Below are 20,165 nucleotides of genomic sequence, written 5' to 3'. Positions count from 1 at the left end.
AAACAAACAAAACTAGACAGAGGGAGGGCAAAGGCAGATTAGAGATAAGACAGCAGGAGAGACAAAGTGACATGAAATACTCTGATTCAACAATTCAAAAGACAGTGGAGGATGGCAAACAAAAGACCGGGATGATCCAGGATTATGACAGCCTCACTGATATAACCTCAAGGAGTCATTCAACTTCAAGGAGTCATTCATCAAACGTTACAAACTATTCTAAAGAAGCATCAAGTGGGACAGACCACACAAATGGAACAGATGTCAGCCTGATCAACAAGTGTGAAGGAAAGACAAACTACAGAAGACTGGACCAGTCATGCCAACCCTGGCAACCGGTACATGAACACACCCGAGCAACTCACTGTTCATCAAATTTCGTAGACGAGTCCGAAGAAGAATCAAACAATGGAATACATCACACCCATGGCACAGACGTCAGTGCACCCAACAAGCGAGAAGAAGAAACAAACCACATAAGATGGGGTGATTAACTCAGACACCGGAAAGGGGTAGGCAAATACCCTCAAGACACCCGTGACAACAAGGAAATTGAGAGGAGACAATTAACATCATACGAGAGAGGCAGAGACAAAATGTCCTGGGATCAAACAAAAGAAATAAACGTGTGGCTATTAAACAATCTCTCCATGGCAATAACACAGAAGACCCTTCGAGAGATGCACCCAAAGAAATGTCCCAAAGATAGCTCCGACTCCAAGAGCAGTTCGTCACAGCCTACCAGCTCAAGAAATTTACCAGTCAAGACACACCCAAAATAACGTTCTCAAAGGAAACCAGTAAAAGACTCCTCCGATTCAGAAGGCATCTCTGTGCAATCACTCGGGTCCACAGAATCAAGGTCACGAAAACGCCCATGGCATCGATCACCCGAATGCACAAGGAAATCAGAGAACGTTCTCCCCGTCCAGAGCAACATATCTCATGCCAATGACTACAAATATTCAATCACCCCGCCACGCAACATGTCCTGTCAGTCACAGTTATATCAAGACATAAATAATATACCGTCACCCCTAATGGGGTCAGTGAGGCTGACTCAAAGGGCTTGCAGAAGGAAAACGAATATATGGGACATTACCCATCATGTTAGGAAAGGATTATCTCATCACTCTGCAAGGAAGGCAAAATGTGTTGACAGAGATAGATCATTCTAAAAAAAAGGGGGATGAGAGAGGAACATGCACATGCCCGGATGGTCAAAGAGTTCAACATTCCCAAAAGCGAGTGGGAGTGGGTGAGACAAACAGAGCCAGCAAATGAGTCCCAGAACCGAATCAGGATACCCACTTTAGATAATGACTCCCAATCTGAGATGCATGACTTTGAACATGAGAACCTTGCTGCCCCTAACCGGAAAAGACAAAATGAAATGAAATCACATGCGGATGCTCGGAAGAGAGCTAGAACACCACCTACTCATGAAGGAGACCAGGTGTCATTCAAACCAGAGCCACAAATGAAGACAGACTGCCGCTATCGAGCTGGGCCATTGATAATCAACCAACAAGAGAGAACTATGATCGCGTCAGAGTCTGAAATGAGTGGATCGCGATAAATGTGTCACATTTCTAAAATCGCCTATCTGCAGTCAAAGACGCCTTTGCCAATCCGGTGAGGACCCTAGTTAGTGAGAGTGACATGGCTGGTAATCTTCGGCCAAGACCCGATAATCTCGTTGAGTCTGGAGGCAAGAACTCAGAATCTTATTGGAAACTGCAACAAACCATTCGAAAATATGCACGGTCGATTGAAGAACTGTAAATATGTTCACACCCTCACTGAGGTAGCAAGCTGTCGCCAGCACGATTGACTTTGCATTTGTTCAAGAAGAGGGGAGATGTAAGAATGTGACTTAGCACTCTAGTGGTTGGTGGGAGGAGATGGGGGAGGAACAGGAAGGGGAGGAGCCATGGACGAGATAGAGGGGCAGTTAGGGTAGGGCTGGTGATAGGAATGGTCACGAATAAAGTATTGCTGCTGACACCAGCGAGTCCTGTGTCCTCATTGCCGTGAAGGACACAACAAACACCTCATAATACTTACCATCACAAAATACAAACATACAACCATCTTTCAAACCACACAAAGGAACAAACTCCAATGCCAAGCGTTCTCCCTTCCACCACACTTAACACAGATAGAGCAACACAGCAGCTCTCTTCTAACCACCTTTCATCCATTGGACAATTTAGAGCCTTCCTACATGACTCACATGCTGCACCACCACCCTTAACTCATACACTGCCTTAAACACACGCAAAGTAAACACAATAAGCAATGTGGCACACCTCACAACTTCACTTCCTTATGTCTACTGCACAACAATGTTACACCACGAGAACAACACAGCACACCAAAGCACTCTCAAGCACCATCTCCAACACATGCATACATTTAACATCTATGTTACTCCGCTGGTTTTTCTGACGGAATCATTGGGAGCTTTTGTTTTCTTGGGGTAGAGACGATAAATCAGTCGGCGCAACACTGTCTTGCCTCTGTTTTCCATTGGCTGGCCCAGGCTCAGCTGCAGTGTAACGAAGGGAAGTCTGAGCTTCTCTTGTATGGGACCTCTCCGGTCGATTTTAGAGCTAAGTTGTGACTCCCAGGCTTCCCCCTGCCTAGTGCAGGGAACAATATTGCTAAAAATCTGGGGATTTGGTACTCTGAGAATCTGAATTTCTCCACACAAGTTAAGAAACTTGTCGAGACATGTTTTGGCACTTTAAAAGCCCTGAGAAAGTTTCTCCCCTTTCTTCCAGGACCTGCTAAAGAAACAGTGGTGCGCGCTTTAATTCTATGCTGCCTGGACTACGCTAATGCCCTGTATGTTGACATCCCGCATTACCTCTTAGGTAAATTGCAGGTTGTGCAAAACATCTGCTGCCAGACTCCTGATAGGCTTGTCCAAAAGGTGCAGTGTGCAGGCGTACTAGACCTGGCACCATTGGCGTGGGTCTTCCTTCCATTTCTCGCTGTTGTCTCCTCTGTTTTTGCTGTTATTAGATGCTCTGGGCGCTGTGCACTGCCATTCAGTGCCACAGCCAAATGCTTCCTGTGTAAATATGACTGTGAATTGGTATATCCCTGATTGGCTTATTTGGTTTACCTGTTAGTCCCTAGTAGTGTGGCCTGTGTGTTCCCTAGGGCTGGTAAACCAAATGCTGCTGGTGGGCCTGCAGCGCTGGTTTGCGCCACCCACAGAAGTAGCTTGTAAAGTGTACCTCAGACCTGCCACTGCAGTGTCTGCGTGCAGTCTGGAACTGCTATCTTGGCTGTGAAGTGCCCACACTTCCCAGCCCCTGACCCTTCCCTTAGCATCATGTCAGTCACCCCTATGGTAGGTGCATTGTGTGTGTAAGGTAGGCCATGGCTTCATATGTGTAGCATGTCCTGGTAGTGAATCACCCTCCATTTTGTTTTCACTGCTGCAAGGCTACCTATTCTCCATAGGCTAGAATGGGCGACTGGCTATTACATCTTATGGTCCTATCTGACTCAGGGAACATGGTAGAAATTAGAGTTTAGTATGCCTGAGCTCAGATTAATTAAATGCACCTTTTAGTGAAGTTGGTTTTAATATTCTGTGTTTGAAAATACCACTTTTAGAAAGTAGGTATTTTCTTGCCTAAGCCTCCAGTGTGCTCTGCTGTTATGTGTATTGGCTCTGGGTTTAGAGGGGCAAGGCAGGCTGAGTCAGACCTGGGTTGAATAGAAAAATCTGCATTGAGTAATGGGGAGGGGTAACTTCTTGTCCTGAATAGGGCTGTGCCTGGCAAGGTGAATGCTGGCTCCACCTCCTACTGTGCGTCTGATGGCAGACCCCCTCTTTCTGAAAGGAAGGATGCAGCCTGGTAAACAAAGTGCTCCAGGCCTGACCAGAACTGGTTCTGGCTGGGTACAGTGACTAGAGAATTTTGAGAACAAAGACTTTTGGGGGATAAATATCAGTGCTCAAACCCCTGATTTTTGTATTGCTCCTGGATGTCAAGAGGAACCTCTGTCCGTGTTACTGAAGGAATCTGCAGGAGAGGACTGTCCTTGTGTGCTGTTTCTTGAATTTGTCTTCAGTAATTCCCCTTGGACTTGGAAGAAGAGGGAAAAAGACTTTTGAGAGACTTTTATTTTTGCTAAGCAATCACCCAAGGGCTAGGAGAGAGCTAGCCTCCTGCTGGAGTCACAGGCAAATCTGACTCCCCCACCTGCTTCCTGATTCCTCCCAGCGAGGATTTCTATCTGCAGGTGAGGCCCATGTGAGTTACAGGGCCTCTACTTCTACTACAGAGAATAGAAAGCTGAAAATCGTCGCTAACGCCTTTCTCCCGCACGCACCAGCAACCTGGCACATCATTCTCCCTTGCGGCAAGGATTCAACGCATCGCCGGCCTAGCATGGGGAAAATCATTGATACAGCTCCTTTGCGACATTTTGATGGTTTTGCTAAGAATCCACGTACCTTGTAAGTAAGAGGGTCACAGAGACCACTGCTTTGAACTGAATACCTATTTGAACCCTTTGAACTCTTTTTCCAGGTTTTCAAGAGTATCCCCATTTTCCAGTATTGTGGCATTTTACCGTTATTGGTCTTGTGTTAACTCTATGTATAAAGATACTTATTTTTGTATAAATACTTGTGTGGTGTCTCTTTGTAGTGTCCTTCACTGTGTTACTGTGTATGATCATAAATGCTTTACACACTGCCTCTGAGATAAGCCTAGCTGCTCGTTCTACGTTACCACAGGGTTAAGCAGGGGTTATCAAAGGGTGTAGCCCCCTTACTCAGACTTAGGAAGAAGGGTCCCTACTTGGACTGTGACCAGCCGCTGCCAACTAGAGACCCCCATTTCTAACATTGATCATCAGCGGTGAGGATCTGGACTTGCATTTGTGATTGCATACAGTAATTATAGTGTACACTATTAGTGAGTGCAGACCATAATGCAACCACATACATTTTTGAGAATTTTTTATTCTATTTTTGATTTATATCACTAGTTATTTCTACAATGGGCAAGCCCAGATCCAATGCATCGGAGGATCTCTCCTGGGAAGAAGAGAGAATAGATACCTACAATGCCAAGCAGCTTAAGTTCTTCTGCAAAAAGTTCACAGTCCCTATCACAGGCCTCACTAAGAGAGAGGAGTTTTACAAAGCCCTGAAGGCCTGGATAGAAGCCAGGGATGCTCCTAAGAATGTGGGAGGGCCTGGGGAGGAGGGAGAGACTGTGGGAGAGCAGCAGGTGGAAGTCGTAGATTTGGTTGGTGAAAAAGCGCTGTCTAGCCCGGGCACGAGTGTGTCCTCAAGGGGTCTGTCTCTAGAGGAGATGAAGGACAGGGAGAGAGATAGGCAGCATAATACGGAGATGGCTAGGCTCAAGATGGAAGGTAGGAGGGACCTAGAGAACAAGAAGTTAGAATTTGAGATGATGAAGATGAAATTTGAACATGAGAGAGTATTGAGGGAGTTGGAGATCAAGGCCAAGAGTGTAGAGATCTCCCCTTCTGGTGGCAGAATACCTGTAGTGCATACTGAGAGTAGAGTGTATATACCCAAAGAAGTTATTAAGGATTTCCACAAAAGTGAAGATATTGGACAGTGGTTTGCAGCACATGAGTTAACTATGGTGTCCCACCGGGTCCCTGAGAAGGATTGGGGAGTGGGGTTGTGGGGTCGCTTTGTTAGTGAGGGGAGGGATACCTTGTTGGACCTACCCCAGGAAAGTAGAATGGTTTATGCCCACATGAAGGAGGCTTTGATGGCCCGCTATGGTTTAACCCCTGAAATGTATAGGCAGAGGTTTAGGACCTGCAAGAAGTCAGAGGGTACCATGTGGGTTGAATATGTGTCTTTTTTTTGCAGAGCAATGGAGCGCTGGGTAAAAGGTAGCAAAGTGGAAACTTTTGAGCAACTGTATGATTTGATTGCATGGGAGCATTTATCTAGAAACTGTTTTCCTGAGCTACGCCAGCACCTGATTGATTGCAAGCTAACTAACCCTAGGAAGCTTGCTGAGGAGGCGGACCGCAGGGTGAGCACCAGGGTTCGCAAGGGTCCAGTGGGAGACTTCGCCAAAGGTGGGCCTGGTTCCCAGCACAGAAGTGGGGGGGACAGGGGTAAACCTAGGGAGTTTCCAAGAGGGCCCCAAAGTAATTCCCAAGCGAACCAATCAGTGGTATCCCAGCCTCCCCAAGAGCAGAGGTCAGTGCCCCCGACAGGTAGGCCTGTTCAGAGGGGGCATTTTCATGTTTCAAGTGTGGTCAAGCGGGCCACCAGTATTTTGATCCCCAGTGTCCCCTGAGGGACCATCCTGCACCAACCCGTGCACCACCCCCACCAGCTTGCTAGTGTAGCCCAGGGAGAGGAAGAGATGGGTGTCCCAGAGGATGGACCCCGTAGAATTGACCCTTGTTTCCTTAGGAGACTTTGAGATGGTCCCTAAACCCGCTCTGCCTGAAAACACTAAGAAGTACCGGCAGTGGGTGACCATCGATGGCCATAGAGTGGAGGCTATAAGGGACACAGGACCCAGTGTAACTGCTGTCAGCTCCCGGTTGGTGTCCAAAGAGCATGTTGTCTCTCATGCATTCTACCCTGTAGTGTCAGCAGACAACTCAGAGAGCCAATGTGAGGTGGCTCAGGTTCCCTTTGAGTGGAGGGGGTCTCAGGAACTCTTCAGGTAGTTGTGAGGCCCGCCATGCCTGTAGACTGTCTGCTGGGCAATGATTTAGAGAACTCCTGTGGGCTACAGCAGAGAGGAGAGCTCACTTACAAATGTTGGGTCTGCCTGAGTGGGCGTGTGCTACCACTAGGTCCATGGCAGCCAAGGAGGGTGTTGAGAAAGATCTGGGACCTGAGAGTACGGCCCAGATCCCTGCTTTAGAGAGAAGGGGCAGGGTGTACATGAATCCGGCCCTCTTGGTGCCCACGGCCCAGGAAGGAGCAGACCTCGAGGGGGATGCCCTGAAGCCTACCGGGGAACAGAGTGCCAACCTGGGGGACCTACCTGAGCTGACCCATTCGCAGCAGGAAGGAGGGCCCACCAGGGAGGAGTTTTGTGAGCAGCAAAGAGTGTGCCCTTCTCTTGAGGGTATGCGGCAACAGGTTGCAGCCAAGCAGCAGGTGACCAGTCTGGTTTCAATCTGATTTATTGGGAGAATATAGCGAGCCTAAGACTGCTGAGCTGGGGTCAGCCTGTGTGCTGGTGGTGCCCGCATGCTTCAGAGCCTTCCTACTGGGGTTGGCTCATGAACATTCCATTAGCAGGACATCTAGGGCAGACTAAGACCTTTGAAAGGCTGGTCACCCATTTTTATTGGCCCCAGATACGCTTACATCGCTGTACGCCTCGCACTGAAAGCCCTGTACGCTTCGCATCAGATGCCGCACCTCGGACGAACGCGTCCGCGAGGTGCGTGAGGTTTGGCAAGGCCCCCGTCTGAAGCGCACTGAACGAAGCAAAGACAGCGTACGACAGCGCTACGAAGAGCAGGTAGTGAGAAAACACTGCCCAACAGAGCAGACTTGGTAATTAAAGCGCCTGGAAGCAACCTAACTGCCTAGTAAGAACTTTTAAGGAACACTTGCCTATTTTCTAAACCTTGTGGCCTCATAGTATGTGTTATAATGGTCTTGTGATAACTTTGCCTAAGCTACATATATTTTTACATAAAGATTACGTATTTTTATACAAGTACAACGCCTGGTATCTATTTGTGGAGGAATCAGTGTTTTTACTGTGTGTGATTACAAATGCTTAACTAACTTAGTGCTTCTGGGATTATCCTTGACTGCTCGCGCCACGCAACCTAAAGGGTGAGCAGGGGTTACTCTTAAGGGGTAATTCCCTTGCCCTGACTAAAGGAGAGGGTCCCTGTTCCTCACAAGTGCATACTTGTGCCAACCAGAGACCCCCAATTCTAGCATGTGGGAACAAAGCTTACTTTAAGCTGCCTGATTTATGGTATGGGAGTTCCTATTTTGGAATAGTATTCCCAAAGGTATACCATGTAAAAAGAATCACTGGAAGCAATGAACACGAAAATGAACTAACACGTTATAAAAGAGCTAGTTTTGAAGAATTTGTAGGTGATATATTTAGTGCATTGATACCTTCAGTGGGAGTGGTTCTGAATACTCAAAGAATTTGCAAATTGTCTACCTTCGTGGATCGCTTATCGACTGACACTGCTGGAGGATTCTTATTGATCAATACCGAATTGGTTGCGATCAGATCAATGGTTTTACAAAATCAACTTGCTATTGACATATTATTAGCAAAAGAGGGCGGGGTCTGTAGAATGTTGAAAGCGCAACATTGTTGTACTTACATATCTGATAAAGTGTTGAAATTGGAAGGTATGTTAGGAACAATACTCATTTGGAAGAAGAACTGAAACCACTGGAAGTTGATAGTGCACGGAAGAGACTTACTGATGGTCTCTCCTCAATTGGTACTTGGATATCTAATGTAGGTAGAAGTATTGTAGGTAAAGTACTGATGCCAATAATGGGAATATCACTAATAATATTGGGGATAATGATTTGGTACAAATGCTGCAGAAATAGAAAAAGGTACACTATTAATGAGAAAATGAAAAAAAGGAAAATTGACGAGATTTAAATGGAACAGTTAAAAGGGGACATCTATAAGAGAAGGAAACAAAACTCCCCAAGTAATAGAAGAAATTGAATTGGGAGAGTGTTGAAGTTGGCATCTGGTTCCTTAATTTGTGATGATATTAAATATCATCAAAGAGGGGATTGATGGAGCAAGGTTTCACATATACAGAAACTTGCTTGTACTCAGCCCCCTCTAAATAACCTATAATATATTAACCAACATTTTTTGTTTACTAATATTTGCATTACACAACATTTCTAGTATCTAGGGGAAGCTTGCCTATGTGCTTTTACTAATAGTAACTCGAATTCATTAAAATGGCCGCTGAAAACGCCGGGAAAACTTCTGCGCATGCGTCTGTCACATCTACGTGGCATGACGTACCCTATGCTTGGTGGGAAATCTTTGCTTCTGCGCACTAGTGCCAGAAATGGATGCTTTATATTTCACATGCTAACGCTTATGCTGCAGCTTGTACTAAACTTGTTTGTTCTGCTTAACTATTATTGCACAAGTTAAAATAAAGTAATGGGGTTAGAGTAGAGATAAGTGGTATACAGTGCATTCATTTATTTTGTATTCTAATATGTTTCTTTTTGACTTTGCTACTAGCTCGTACTTTGGGACTGGATACTGTCACATCTTCCATCTTGGACAATGCAGCGCACGCGCACTCTGACTCTGAAATTGCTGAGGCATTGGCCTTGAACCTCGGCCAAGAAGCATCTTACCTACGATGTCCATGAGAAAAGGCCATTCTGACGTCAGGAGAAACTGAAGCTATATAAATTGTATCAAACTTGTTGAACAGTATTGTTGGGCGGAATAAAGTCATGGGAAAGTAAATTGTGTGTGGGGATTCGATCAATATGAACTGAATTGAAATTACATCATCTTGGTATGGTGTGATGACCTCTCCTCGTCTTTCCAACCAATCACTGAAGGGGAACACATAGATTTGCAACATTTAGGGGTGGTACATTGCCCTCGAAATGGTATAACTAAGGTAGGTTTAGATAGAGAAATTGTCTGACTTGTCTGAATAGCTGACCTGTCACTGACCCAGCGCACTCAATAGGCGATCGAGAAGCAGAGGTGCTGGCGGAGCACTCCGTCAGAAGAATCGATTACCGAATTGGGGTTCTAAATGGCTTTTCCTAGAGAGAGGGGTGTGATGCTGGCATTGCACTTAGCTGAGGTCACCTGTCCTGATCTGCACCTGTCTTGTCCCGTGGGCACCTGATTAGTCAGGAGCCTGGTCCTGGTCTTTTTACCCCAGCCCGTGGCCAGGATTGGTCATTGCACCATTCTAGGCAAATACAATCCATGTGGTATGTCCTTGTACTATTTCCCTTTCGCACCCTTCCCAGGTACCAATGTCTAAAGGTGTTATTGTGATTTCTTACAAACTTTATGTCCTTCTGGTTATATTCTTGCTTGTAAAACTTATGGTCACAATATTGTGGCCCTTTTCATTTTGACTCAGAAAATCTCTCATAGATAAAGGTTTTAAAACTTTCCCTGAGTCTGTGGTTATTATAAGAAAGGTAAATATGTTTAAATATTGCCTGTTTATTCTAACTCCCTTTGATTCACAGGACTTATAATAAGGTGACGAGGTTTGGGAAGTCATGGTTTACAGGTATAAGTCCTAAACTGACCTCTGGGCAAACTGATAGGGTGAATAAATTAGTAATTAGTTAGGCAGGACTGCTAGTTCAAAGTGTGAATGTTATATGGGCCCAAGGTGAGTATGGTAAAACTGAGCTAGTAGGTCCCTGCGCGCTCTATCACTGGGTCAGTTTAGTCAAATCTTGAGTAGATAATGCTTGCTAGTTTTTAAGCACATCAAAATTCCAAGACAGGAATCTGTCACGTGATACACTGAAAGGAATCAGCCAATGGATGGTTGTGGAAGTGAGACTGATGTTGTCCAATTGGCAAATTGAGGCGGCAGAGAGTATGCCAATGCCTGTTGACAGCTCACTGTAATCAGTTTTGAACCCTTCCAGGGTGTCCATGTGTGCATGTGTACACGAGTGTCATGTGGGCAGCGGATGTGGTGTGAGCAGGATTAACCCCACTGACAGACATGTGCCCACCTCAGTGCAGATGATTCTATCTGATGCTCAGGGCTACTCCTTCACATTGATATGTATATTCGTATGATAGAAGGCTGCACCATGACGTGTGTATCCGTAGCTCTTTAATGCACACAGCTGGAACCCCCCCCCCCCCTCAGTAATTCACTGGCATGGCGATGATGATTACATGCAGGGTCAATGTATGTATGTAAGTCCCGGAGTATCGTGCTACTCACCGAAAAAGCGCTTCAACGCCTCGTAAAGAGCAGTAAGCGCTATATAAATGCAATTACAATACAATACAATACAATATGTAAATGGCATAGTAATGTGTATTTCACACTCTTGGGCATCATGGCAGTATCAGCATGAGGGTCAGTTATGACTAGCAGACCCCTGGCACTCTGAGAGAGCCCCGGCCTAGCTGAGCATCAGAGCTAATCTCTGGCAGACGTGTGTTTGAGCAGAACTCTCTCACCTCTGAGCAGCACCACAGGATGGCTGGCACATTGAGCATCATTTGAGCAGTGAGCAGACATCTGGCGCTCTGAGAAAGTCTCCGCCTTCCTCAGCATTAGTTCTCCTCACTGGCGGAATCGTACTACTACAAGCATAGGTGATAGAGCTGGGCAGCATCACAGGCATGCTGGCACACTGAGTGACATATTAGCAACACCTATGCACTGTTAGCAGACCCCAAGCACCATGACCAGGCCTCTGGTCCTCTGAGAAAGCCTCATCCTATCTGAGCATCAGCGCTCATCCCTGGCAGACTTGTGTTTAATCTGAGCTCTGCACAACTGAGAACCCCCACAGCAGGCTGTCATATTGGGCACCATATTAGCAACACTAAGGGCTATATAATTGGGAGCACGTTGGAATATTTGAGAAACACTTAGATGTATGTTGGCAGACGCCTGGCATGTAATGGCAGTGCCCAGGCATATACCAGATTAACTTCTGATAAGAATGTTTTAATGGAGGATTAACTGGCAGAGGATCAGTAATGAGCATTCAAAACTGCTGTCATTTTCCGATGGATTTTCAATGAGTATTTTCCAGTTGACACTTTATATCAGATAGGTTTTGCTTCTCCCTTGATACCAACCAATTTGCCTGTTGTGTGTCCAGGGTTTGAAAATCATAGCTTTGACCCATTTAGTTTTCAAAAGTCTTCTGCTAGGAAAACCCTGCCTTCCTCAAAATCATAGTCTTGTGGTAGAGACTTGTACAGCTAGACCCATCACTAGCCATAGACACAAGGACCAGATCTCGGTGATCTTCAAGTCACTCCATTGGCTCCTGGTCAAAAAGAGATACTAATTTGATACCTTTAGTCCAGTCCCTATATCTGTCTAGGGACAGGCTCCCAGCTATATAACCAAGTCTATATATCCAAGTCTCTGAGTAGACATCTGAGATTTGCTAACCAGAAGAGAGCGACCACCCGCTTTACAAGTTCCAAGGATGTGGCAGAAGATCCCGACACGTGCCAGGCCTGACCCTCTCAAGGTCTCCGTCTCCCAAGGAACCCAAGGCATTGACTTCTAGTTAGAACTGTTGTCCTACACCCGCCCCAACTATCTCTCCTATCTCTCTGTTTACCTTTTATCTCAAAGCGCCCTGAGGCAGCGTTAATGGGCTATGTATGGCTGCTCAAAACCATAAATAACTGTATTGTCAGTGCTCAGTAATGTGACGTGTTCATGCGTCTACTGACCAGTTGTAACCCTTGTTAGAGTGTGTGTGTGGGGGGGGGGGGTGTTGAGGTACAACAGCCCCTGCTCTGAAGTCTCTGCCATCAATGAACATCCCAGACTGTCTCTTTTTAGACTGAGGTGCTGTCACTTGGGGTTCCAGGTCCTTCTAAGACCTGTGGAACCAGCTCTGTGGGAGAGACAGGGAGGAGCTGTTATGATGAAACGTGCCTTAGAGAAAGTCACCCCAAATAGGTGTTTATTGTTTGGAACTTCCGGGATTTCCTAACTTCGAAAACAGACGCAGGGAGTGGAGCTCCCTGCAGGGCTGGAGGTGGGCGAGGGGGTGGGGTGGTTGGGGAGGGTGCTACTTGAAGAGAACGTCCGCCTCCAGCGCCCCCAAAAGTGATGGAACTTCCTGTTCAGATTTTTAAGATTATTATAGGGAATTAAAGTTGAATCTTCATCTCCCAGGCTATTACCCTTTCTTTTCTGAGATATGACATCATAGGTTTCAAATGATAAATTATTTATTTTACTGTTTAAAGTATATTATTAAGAATACATTCCAACCATGGAACGTACAGAGGAAATTTCGTTTTTTTTTAGTTATTTCTTATAAAAAATGATGTATGATACCCATAAATGATGAGAGCGAAGTATGAGAGAATTATTTAAAGTGGTTTCGAATGCGTGAATGTAACTGTTCTTTTGTAAACAAAAATCGCCGATATATTCTTAGAGAGATGCTAAGAATTTTAGGCACTGAGACATATAGACAGAGATAAAGAAATAAGTACAAACACATACGCACACACGTAGAGAAATGACAATTGTAAATGAAATTATTAAACGGGTATTCGCGTGAACTATTTACTATGTTGGATTCAAATGTTTGTATGTAAATATTGTATTGTGAATACAAATGGTTGTTTCATAAATACATACATGCGCAGCTGTATAGGCATACAGAGATAGATACAGATTGCCCTGAGACCCTCGCTGGTGATTTCCCGCGCTTATGAATCCCTTGATTGATATGCTCGCGCACACGCACTCTTCATATCACTATCACTAGTATGATCTAAGTTCATCCTCCATTTTAGGAAGTCAGGTGGGGGCGACACGGACACCGTGGATCAGCCAGGGGTGTCTTCCTTGGATTTCCCACGGGCCCCTCTCTTTTTTGTCTTTTCTACGGTATTTTAGGAATTTCCCAGATTTCTCTGTGGCCTTTCCTAGAGGATGACACCTGGCGCTGGTCACACCTCGCTCGCCCCTTTTAGTGACGTCACTCTCCGCAGGGCTCGATCTCACGCGCCTCTTCAGGGTATATAACCTCTGTCAGGAGAGAGACACATCAGCCAACACCAGAAGCTCACCTGCCCTCACCACCGGAGAGAGCGAGGCAGAGCGAAGGACTGTGGCAGGACAGAGACAAAAGAGACCCCTCTCAGTCGACATAGATAGACTGCGGGGCACAGGAGATACACCTCGAAAGACAGAGACTGCTCGCAGAGACAGGGAAAACTTCTCTCAGGACAGAGGCAGACAGCAGTGCAGAGCATGCTTCAATGCGCCTTCCAGGTGAGCCCCGGTACAGGCATCAGGGTTTTGCAGCTTTGATGGCTGGATTTGTATATTTTTCGCCTGCTTGGGGGGGATAATTTATGTCCGTTCTCCACTTGGGTTGGTTGAAAGCATTTCTCTCGATCTCGCTATTCATGTATTGTTTTTTACAGAGAGATATTTTTTAAAATACAACAGACGGTGCATTCAGTTGTTAGATAATGTATGGGGCTTTATTATTGCCTTCATTTGTTTCTTCGTTTTTTTCATCTTGGCTTTCTCATGCTTTTTATGTATTTTTTACATTCTCATATTTTTAATAAGTATTTGCTTGGTTTCTCAATATATGTTTGTGAATAGAAGGAGAGCCCCTTTTATTCTTACCTTGCCACGTGTTTTAATATCGCCAGTTCTGAGACCATTCGCCATGTGTTGTGTGATGTTCATAATATGGACGTCTCTGTCTACTGTGAGCATAGCAGAAGCATCCTGGGTAGTTAAGGTCTGTTATAAGATGTTCACCAATAGAGGCTGTTATAATACGGAATAATCCTCAGAAATCCGACAGTAATATTTAAAGCGTCTTCGGGTTTTGCCGCAGTCCTGTTGTTTGTAGCGCTGTTGCTGTTAAGCACAGCCAGTGAAGCATAAACTGCTGGTTAAAATGCAGAATTAGCAGCAAGAGATTGCACTGAAAGAAGTTTGAGACTTTACTGTAAGTATTTGTTTCTCAAAGTAGGTCTGATAATGCACAACGTACACAACGTAAATAGAGGTCATCAATCGCCAGAGTTTTTCGAGGCATCCCTGAAGGGGAATTTTCAAAACAACAATTTATTTTAGCCGATCAGAAAACTGTGCCCATATAGATACGGGGTCCCAGATCACACGCAAGTTTCACCTGATACATAGTGCGTTCGTGGTGCACTGTGGCCCAAGAGACTTTGTCTTTCTCGCATCCACGGCAGGAGCAAAACAAAGTTTCATACTGTGCCAGCTGATATCATGCTTCACACCGCTTCTCTGCCAACATCCAATCAGAATGCTTGCTCCATAACAGAGACCCCTGTTGTATGTGGTGAGGCGCTGGCATCATACGACAGCCTGCTGGCATCACAGGCCAAAAGATTGGCATCACCTGTCATAGTGCTGCTATCAGATGTATGCCAACATAAGGTGCTGGCATAATACACCCGATTTGTTCCTATAATGCCAGGGTACTTTCATCATATGCCAGTGCGCTGACTTCATATGCCAAGGTGCTGGCGTCATTTATCAAAGTCCTACCATCATACGTGTTCCTACGTGCTGGCATCATATGTTATGGTGGTGCCTTTCATACCTGGGTGCTGCCCTGCTGTTGGGCTCCCCCTGTGATGGAGTGGCTGTAGTGCCAGTCCTGCAGATCATGTGCGAGTCTATGACTGTTTATACTCCATGCTCTACCTGCTGATATGCCAGGCAATGTGCCATGCTGGGGCAACTCATGTTTCAACCTTGAATTGCTAAATGCCAGGCTGAGACTGCTCATGTGCCAGGCTGAAGTCATTCGTTTGCCAGTCTTGGACGGCAGTTTGACAGATTGCACTTGCTAGCCGTGAAAACCCTCAGATCTCTCCTCTGTTATTCCCCCTTCTCTGTCCTCTTCTCCTTCTTGACTCTGTTGCCTTGTGTTCCACTCTTTTAGCCCTGTCCACTCCCTTCCATGTTCTTATACAATGAAACAACTCGACTAATATTGCTTTCTCCCTTTTTCCAGAATCCACACGCCGTCCTCAGGCTGTCCAGGCAGGTGCACACAGCGGCGGTGGAAGGTAAGTGTCTGTGTGCGCTCACTGCTCTTAGTTTGAGGTCCCGCTGTAATTTTTTGTGTGCAGTTAATGGCTCTGGTGTCCCCTCCACTGGTCTGAGATCGCTCGCTATATCTTGGTTCCAGTTGCTGGTTCTGGAGTCACTCTCCCTGCTCTGATGCCGCTCAGTATACCCTGGGCCCAGTTACTTGTTCTGATGCCACTCTTGTTGGGCCTGGACCACTCTTTATCCCATGGGCCCAGTTACTGGTTCTGATGCCACTCTCCCTGCTCTGATGCCGCTCTGTATACCCTGGGCCCAGTTACTGGTTCTGATGCCACTCTTGATGGGCCTGGGCCGCTCTGTATCCCATGGGCCCAGTTACAGGTTCTGGTGTCACTCAACCTGACATGGGTTCCTTATGCCATGGTTCCAGTTACTGGTTTGAGTCTGCTATCAGTCTAGAACTCCAAGAGTCCTGGGTAGTGATTGTCCCATAAAAACAACATATGGTTTTGGTCTGAATCATCTGGATCTGTGCCTGAAGCCAGCCCAGAATGCTTGTAGTTCTGATCCTGTCTCTTCTTTTCCTTCAGTGTTGGAGGGGAGCCCTCTGGAGAAGGCGGTCACTAGCAGCTTTGCTTCCTTCATACATGGAGTCCAGACAGATCACCTGTCCCAAACCGTGCGGCGCCGAAGCAAGCGTATGATCCTGGACAGCATCGGCGTTGGACTGGTGGGAAGCACGACCCATGTGTTCAACATCGCCCTGGGATACTGCCAGGTAAGAGGAGACATTGAACACACTAAGCATTACACTCTGAAAAATACAACAATTAAAAACCCCTTTTAGTCTCAGAGTGTGACTGTATTTTTGCAATCCTTCCATGTAAAAAGTTACAAGCACCACAGCATGGAACACACCAAAGAACACCAATGTAGAATCCATCCATTAAAGGCCTCTATTCCAGCAATGTCCACCATCTCCCTTTGATCCAGCCTGACACATGGGCTAAAGCAAGCACACCATTCGCCACCCAGGAATTAAAAACCTACTGGGCCATAATGTCCTTGAGACCCTATGAGTTAAAAGCAGACAGGTTCCAAGCTAAAAAGTGGGGTTTGGGGGAATTTGCATAGTCGTGCTATGCAAAGCTCTGTGAACGCTAAAAATCTCAGCGAGCAAGCTGAAATTCAGCGAACACGCGGAATTGCTTGTTTCACCCGTTCGCGATGCTTTTTTCCTGTTCGTGAACGCTGTTTGCATGCTCAGGGGGAAATATCTTGCAAACACGCATTTTGAAAGTGCGAACAAGCAAAAAATTCCACAAAGCAGTGGATCGCAAAATTTTGGGCAATTTGTCATTCTCAGGGAATGCAAAATTACCCAAATTCCGTGAGCGGAACAGAATTTACCGCCCAGGCCTACCAAAAAAACACACCAAGGACTACACGTCCATTACAACCCTGTACATCAGCAGAGTACACCATCACGCAGGAGTCATGCCTGTTAAGGTGAGTGTGGTATCAAAATGAACAGCACATCTTGTAGCACACAAGCATTAAAACACCCTGCAATGACTCAAAAAGTTAGCATGGCCTTGAGCTACTCAAAAAGAAAAGGAGACATTGACTAAAAACAACATCTCATGATTCAAACCATCCCTTGATCAAACCCCCTTTGAGACATTAGTTGTTCAGTATCACCATGAGATTTTACCAGGTTCTTATCCAAATCTTGGATCTAACCAAGCAACACACCATGAACCCCTCACCCATTAAATAACTATTTAGAATGACAGAAGGACCATCTACCAAGAAGCATAGGTAAAAAGAGAGACAGACAAAGTCACAAAATCCACCATGATTAACTCATCCACCATGAAAAACTCATCCACTAATCACACCTCAGGCTGCCTTCAGATTTTAGGCAGTTCATATAGTGAGACACTGGCAGGACTGTGAGCATGGACTATGGTACCCAAATAAACCTTGGGACCTCTGATCCCCTGTACAACCGTCCTTCAGAAACACTACATCTACTCACTGAGACTCCGTACCTGCTCCTGCATTTCTTCTAATAGGCACCACCACATAGGTTGAATCATCCTGTGTATAGAGTTGAGTAATCCACATCCCCACAAGTTCTGTTGTTCCTCCACTAGGTGTCTAGGTACACTGTCCATTTCTAACTTTTAATTCTGTCTCTCGCAGGACATGTACTCCTTGTCTGCCATCAGCTCTGTGTATGGAAGGAAAGGATTAAGACTCCCACCTACGCTGGCTGCATATGTCAATGGAGTAGCGGTAAGGATTTTGAAAGCTATCACTTTATCCATCAATCACAGACTAAGAGCGATGAGTTTGTGAATAGTTTAGTTAAATGTTGTCTCCGCCAATATTAAATCTTGTCTGTTTCCTCTTCTGTAAAGAGTCTGTATTGGGCAATGGCACAGTCACTCAACAAAATATTAGAATATGGATCCTACACTTCTGTAAATTGTGTCCATAGGTTGATGACACTATTGCTCTGCTTATCTTCACTTCCTGACACACCCTTCTTTAAGTACCTTCTAATCCTCTACTCCTCCTTTAACAGAGTCACTCCATGGACTTCGATGACACTTGGCACCCTGCCACTCACCCGTCAGGTGCTGTGCTGCCAGCTCTAATGGCTGCCTCCCAGATGTTGCCAGTGAGCTTCCGACCCAGCGGCTCAGACTTCCTTTTGGCATTCAATGTTGGCATCGAGGTGCAAGGAAGACTCATGCGTTTCTCCAATGAAGCCAGCAATATCCCTAAAAGGTTTGTATGATGCCCACAAAAGGCAGAATTATTCTATGGCCAACACACAATACCAATAAATGGCTCCAGTGTCTCCAGAGCATGGCTAAGATGCTGAAAGAGAATAGAAATATTCCATGTGTCATATGTGAGATCCATACAGAGAGAGAATGTTATGTTGTGTGCCTGATGGGGGCAAAGGGCAGAAATATCTGCAAGAGGAATCTAATGCAAACAAAATCATGCATGTGGATAGCACACAATATAATGTAAACATGGTAACAATTATTTTTCCGTTCACTGTAACTAGATTATTTGTATGTGTCAAATGCTTGATTAGATCCTAGCCTTTTTTTCTACGTTTCCTCGTACTACACGATAGCATTAATGTATGACATGCTTTAAGTATTTTACCATAATTCACACTTATTGATAGCATTACCCCTCTTTTAATCTATTTTGGTATTATCCTTATTCCATGTCTGACACCGATCTTTTTATTTCCTTCAGGTTCCACCCTCCTTCTGTTGTTGGCACCATGGGCAGTGCTGCTGCTACAGCAAAGCTCCTTTCACTGAATGCAAAACAATGTGCCCATGCTTTGGCGATCGCTGCCTCTCTGGCGGGGGCACCTATGGCCAATGCTGCAACCCTTGCCAAGCCTCTCCATATTGGCAATGCGACCCGCTTTGGGATGGAAGCAGCACTTCTAGCCGCCCGTGGGATGGAAGCCAACCCACTTATCTTGGACGATGTGCCAGGCTGCTCAGGGTTCAGTGCTTTCTATGGTGACTACCAGCCCTCGTCCCTGGCAATGCCAGATCAAGATTACAGTTTTCTCTTGGAGAAGCAAGACATCGCCTTCAAGAGGTTTCCAGCTCACTTGGGCATGCACTGGGTGGCAGACGCTGCCATCTCAGTCAGAAACAGAGTCACCAACATAACAGGCTCCTTTAACCCTGCTTCCATCCGCGCTGTTCTTCTGAGGGTCCCAGTCTCCAAGTATATCAACAGGCCCTTCCCAGAGTCTGAGCACGAGGCGCGACACTCCTTCCAGTTCAACGCCTGCACAGCCCTTCTGGATGGCGAGGTGGGCATTTCTTCCTTCAGTGAGGACAGCCTTAGTAGGCCAGATCTCATCAACCTGTTGAGGAAGGTGGTAGTGGAGCACCCTGAAGACAATGTGGCCAACTTTGACAAGATGTACGGGGAAGTGGTGCTGCTCCTGGAGAGTGGAGAGATTGTGACCGGCAGATGTGACACCTTCTATGGACACTGGAGGAAGCCCCTTAGCCAAGAAGCACTCAATGAGAAGTTCCTCTCCAATGCTACCCATGTGCTCCACCAAGACCAGGCACAAGCAATTATTGAGGTGGTGAAGGGGATAGAAAACCTTACAGACTGTTCACAACTGGCATCCTCTCTGCAGTAAACGTGTTAAACCAAAATTCAACCCTCTTACAAAATGGGAGTAAAACTTTAAATGAACTACAGGTGCAATCATCTTTGCATTAACTAGCTTTACACAAGATTGAAAATCTACTCAAGGAGAGGGACATTACCAATTCATTCTATAAAACGACGAGAGTCAATTA

At 45.8% G+C, this 20,165-nt stretch overlaps 1 protein-coding gene across 1 annotated transcript; it reads left to right on the top strand.

Moving 5' to 3' along the window:
* The first annotated feature begins 13,992 nt into the window (after positions 1–13,992).
* Positions 13,993–20,022, top strand: LOC147728170 (cis-aconitate decarboxylase-like). Its single transcript, XM_086963244.1, has 6 exons — positions 13,993–14,013; positions 15,755–15,809; positions 16,383–16,570; positions 18,001–18,093; positions 18,386–18,591; positions 19,081–20,022. Exons 1-6 carry the CDS (start codon positions 13,993–13,995, stop codon positions 20,000–20,002), a joined length of 1,485 nt encoding a protein of 494 aa, XP_086819370.1. The 3' UTR covers positions 20,003–20,022.
* Positions 20,023–20,165: the final 143 nt, after the last annotated feature.

This window comes from Lissotriton vulgaris, chromosome 3_1 (assembly GCF_964263255.1).
Source record: "Lissotriton vulgaris chromosome 3_1, aLisVul1.2, whole genome shotgun sequence".
Taxonomy (NCBI): domain Eukaryota; kingdom Metazoa; phylum Chordata; class Amphibia; order Caudata; family Salamandridae; genus Lissotriton; species Lissotriton vulgaris.
This window is presented reverse-complemented; position numbering and strand designations above follow the sequence as displayed.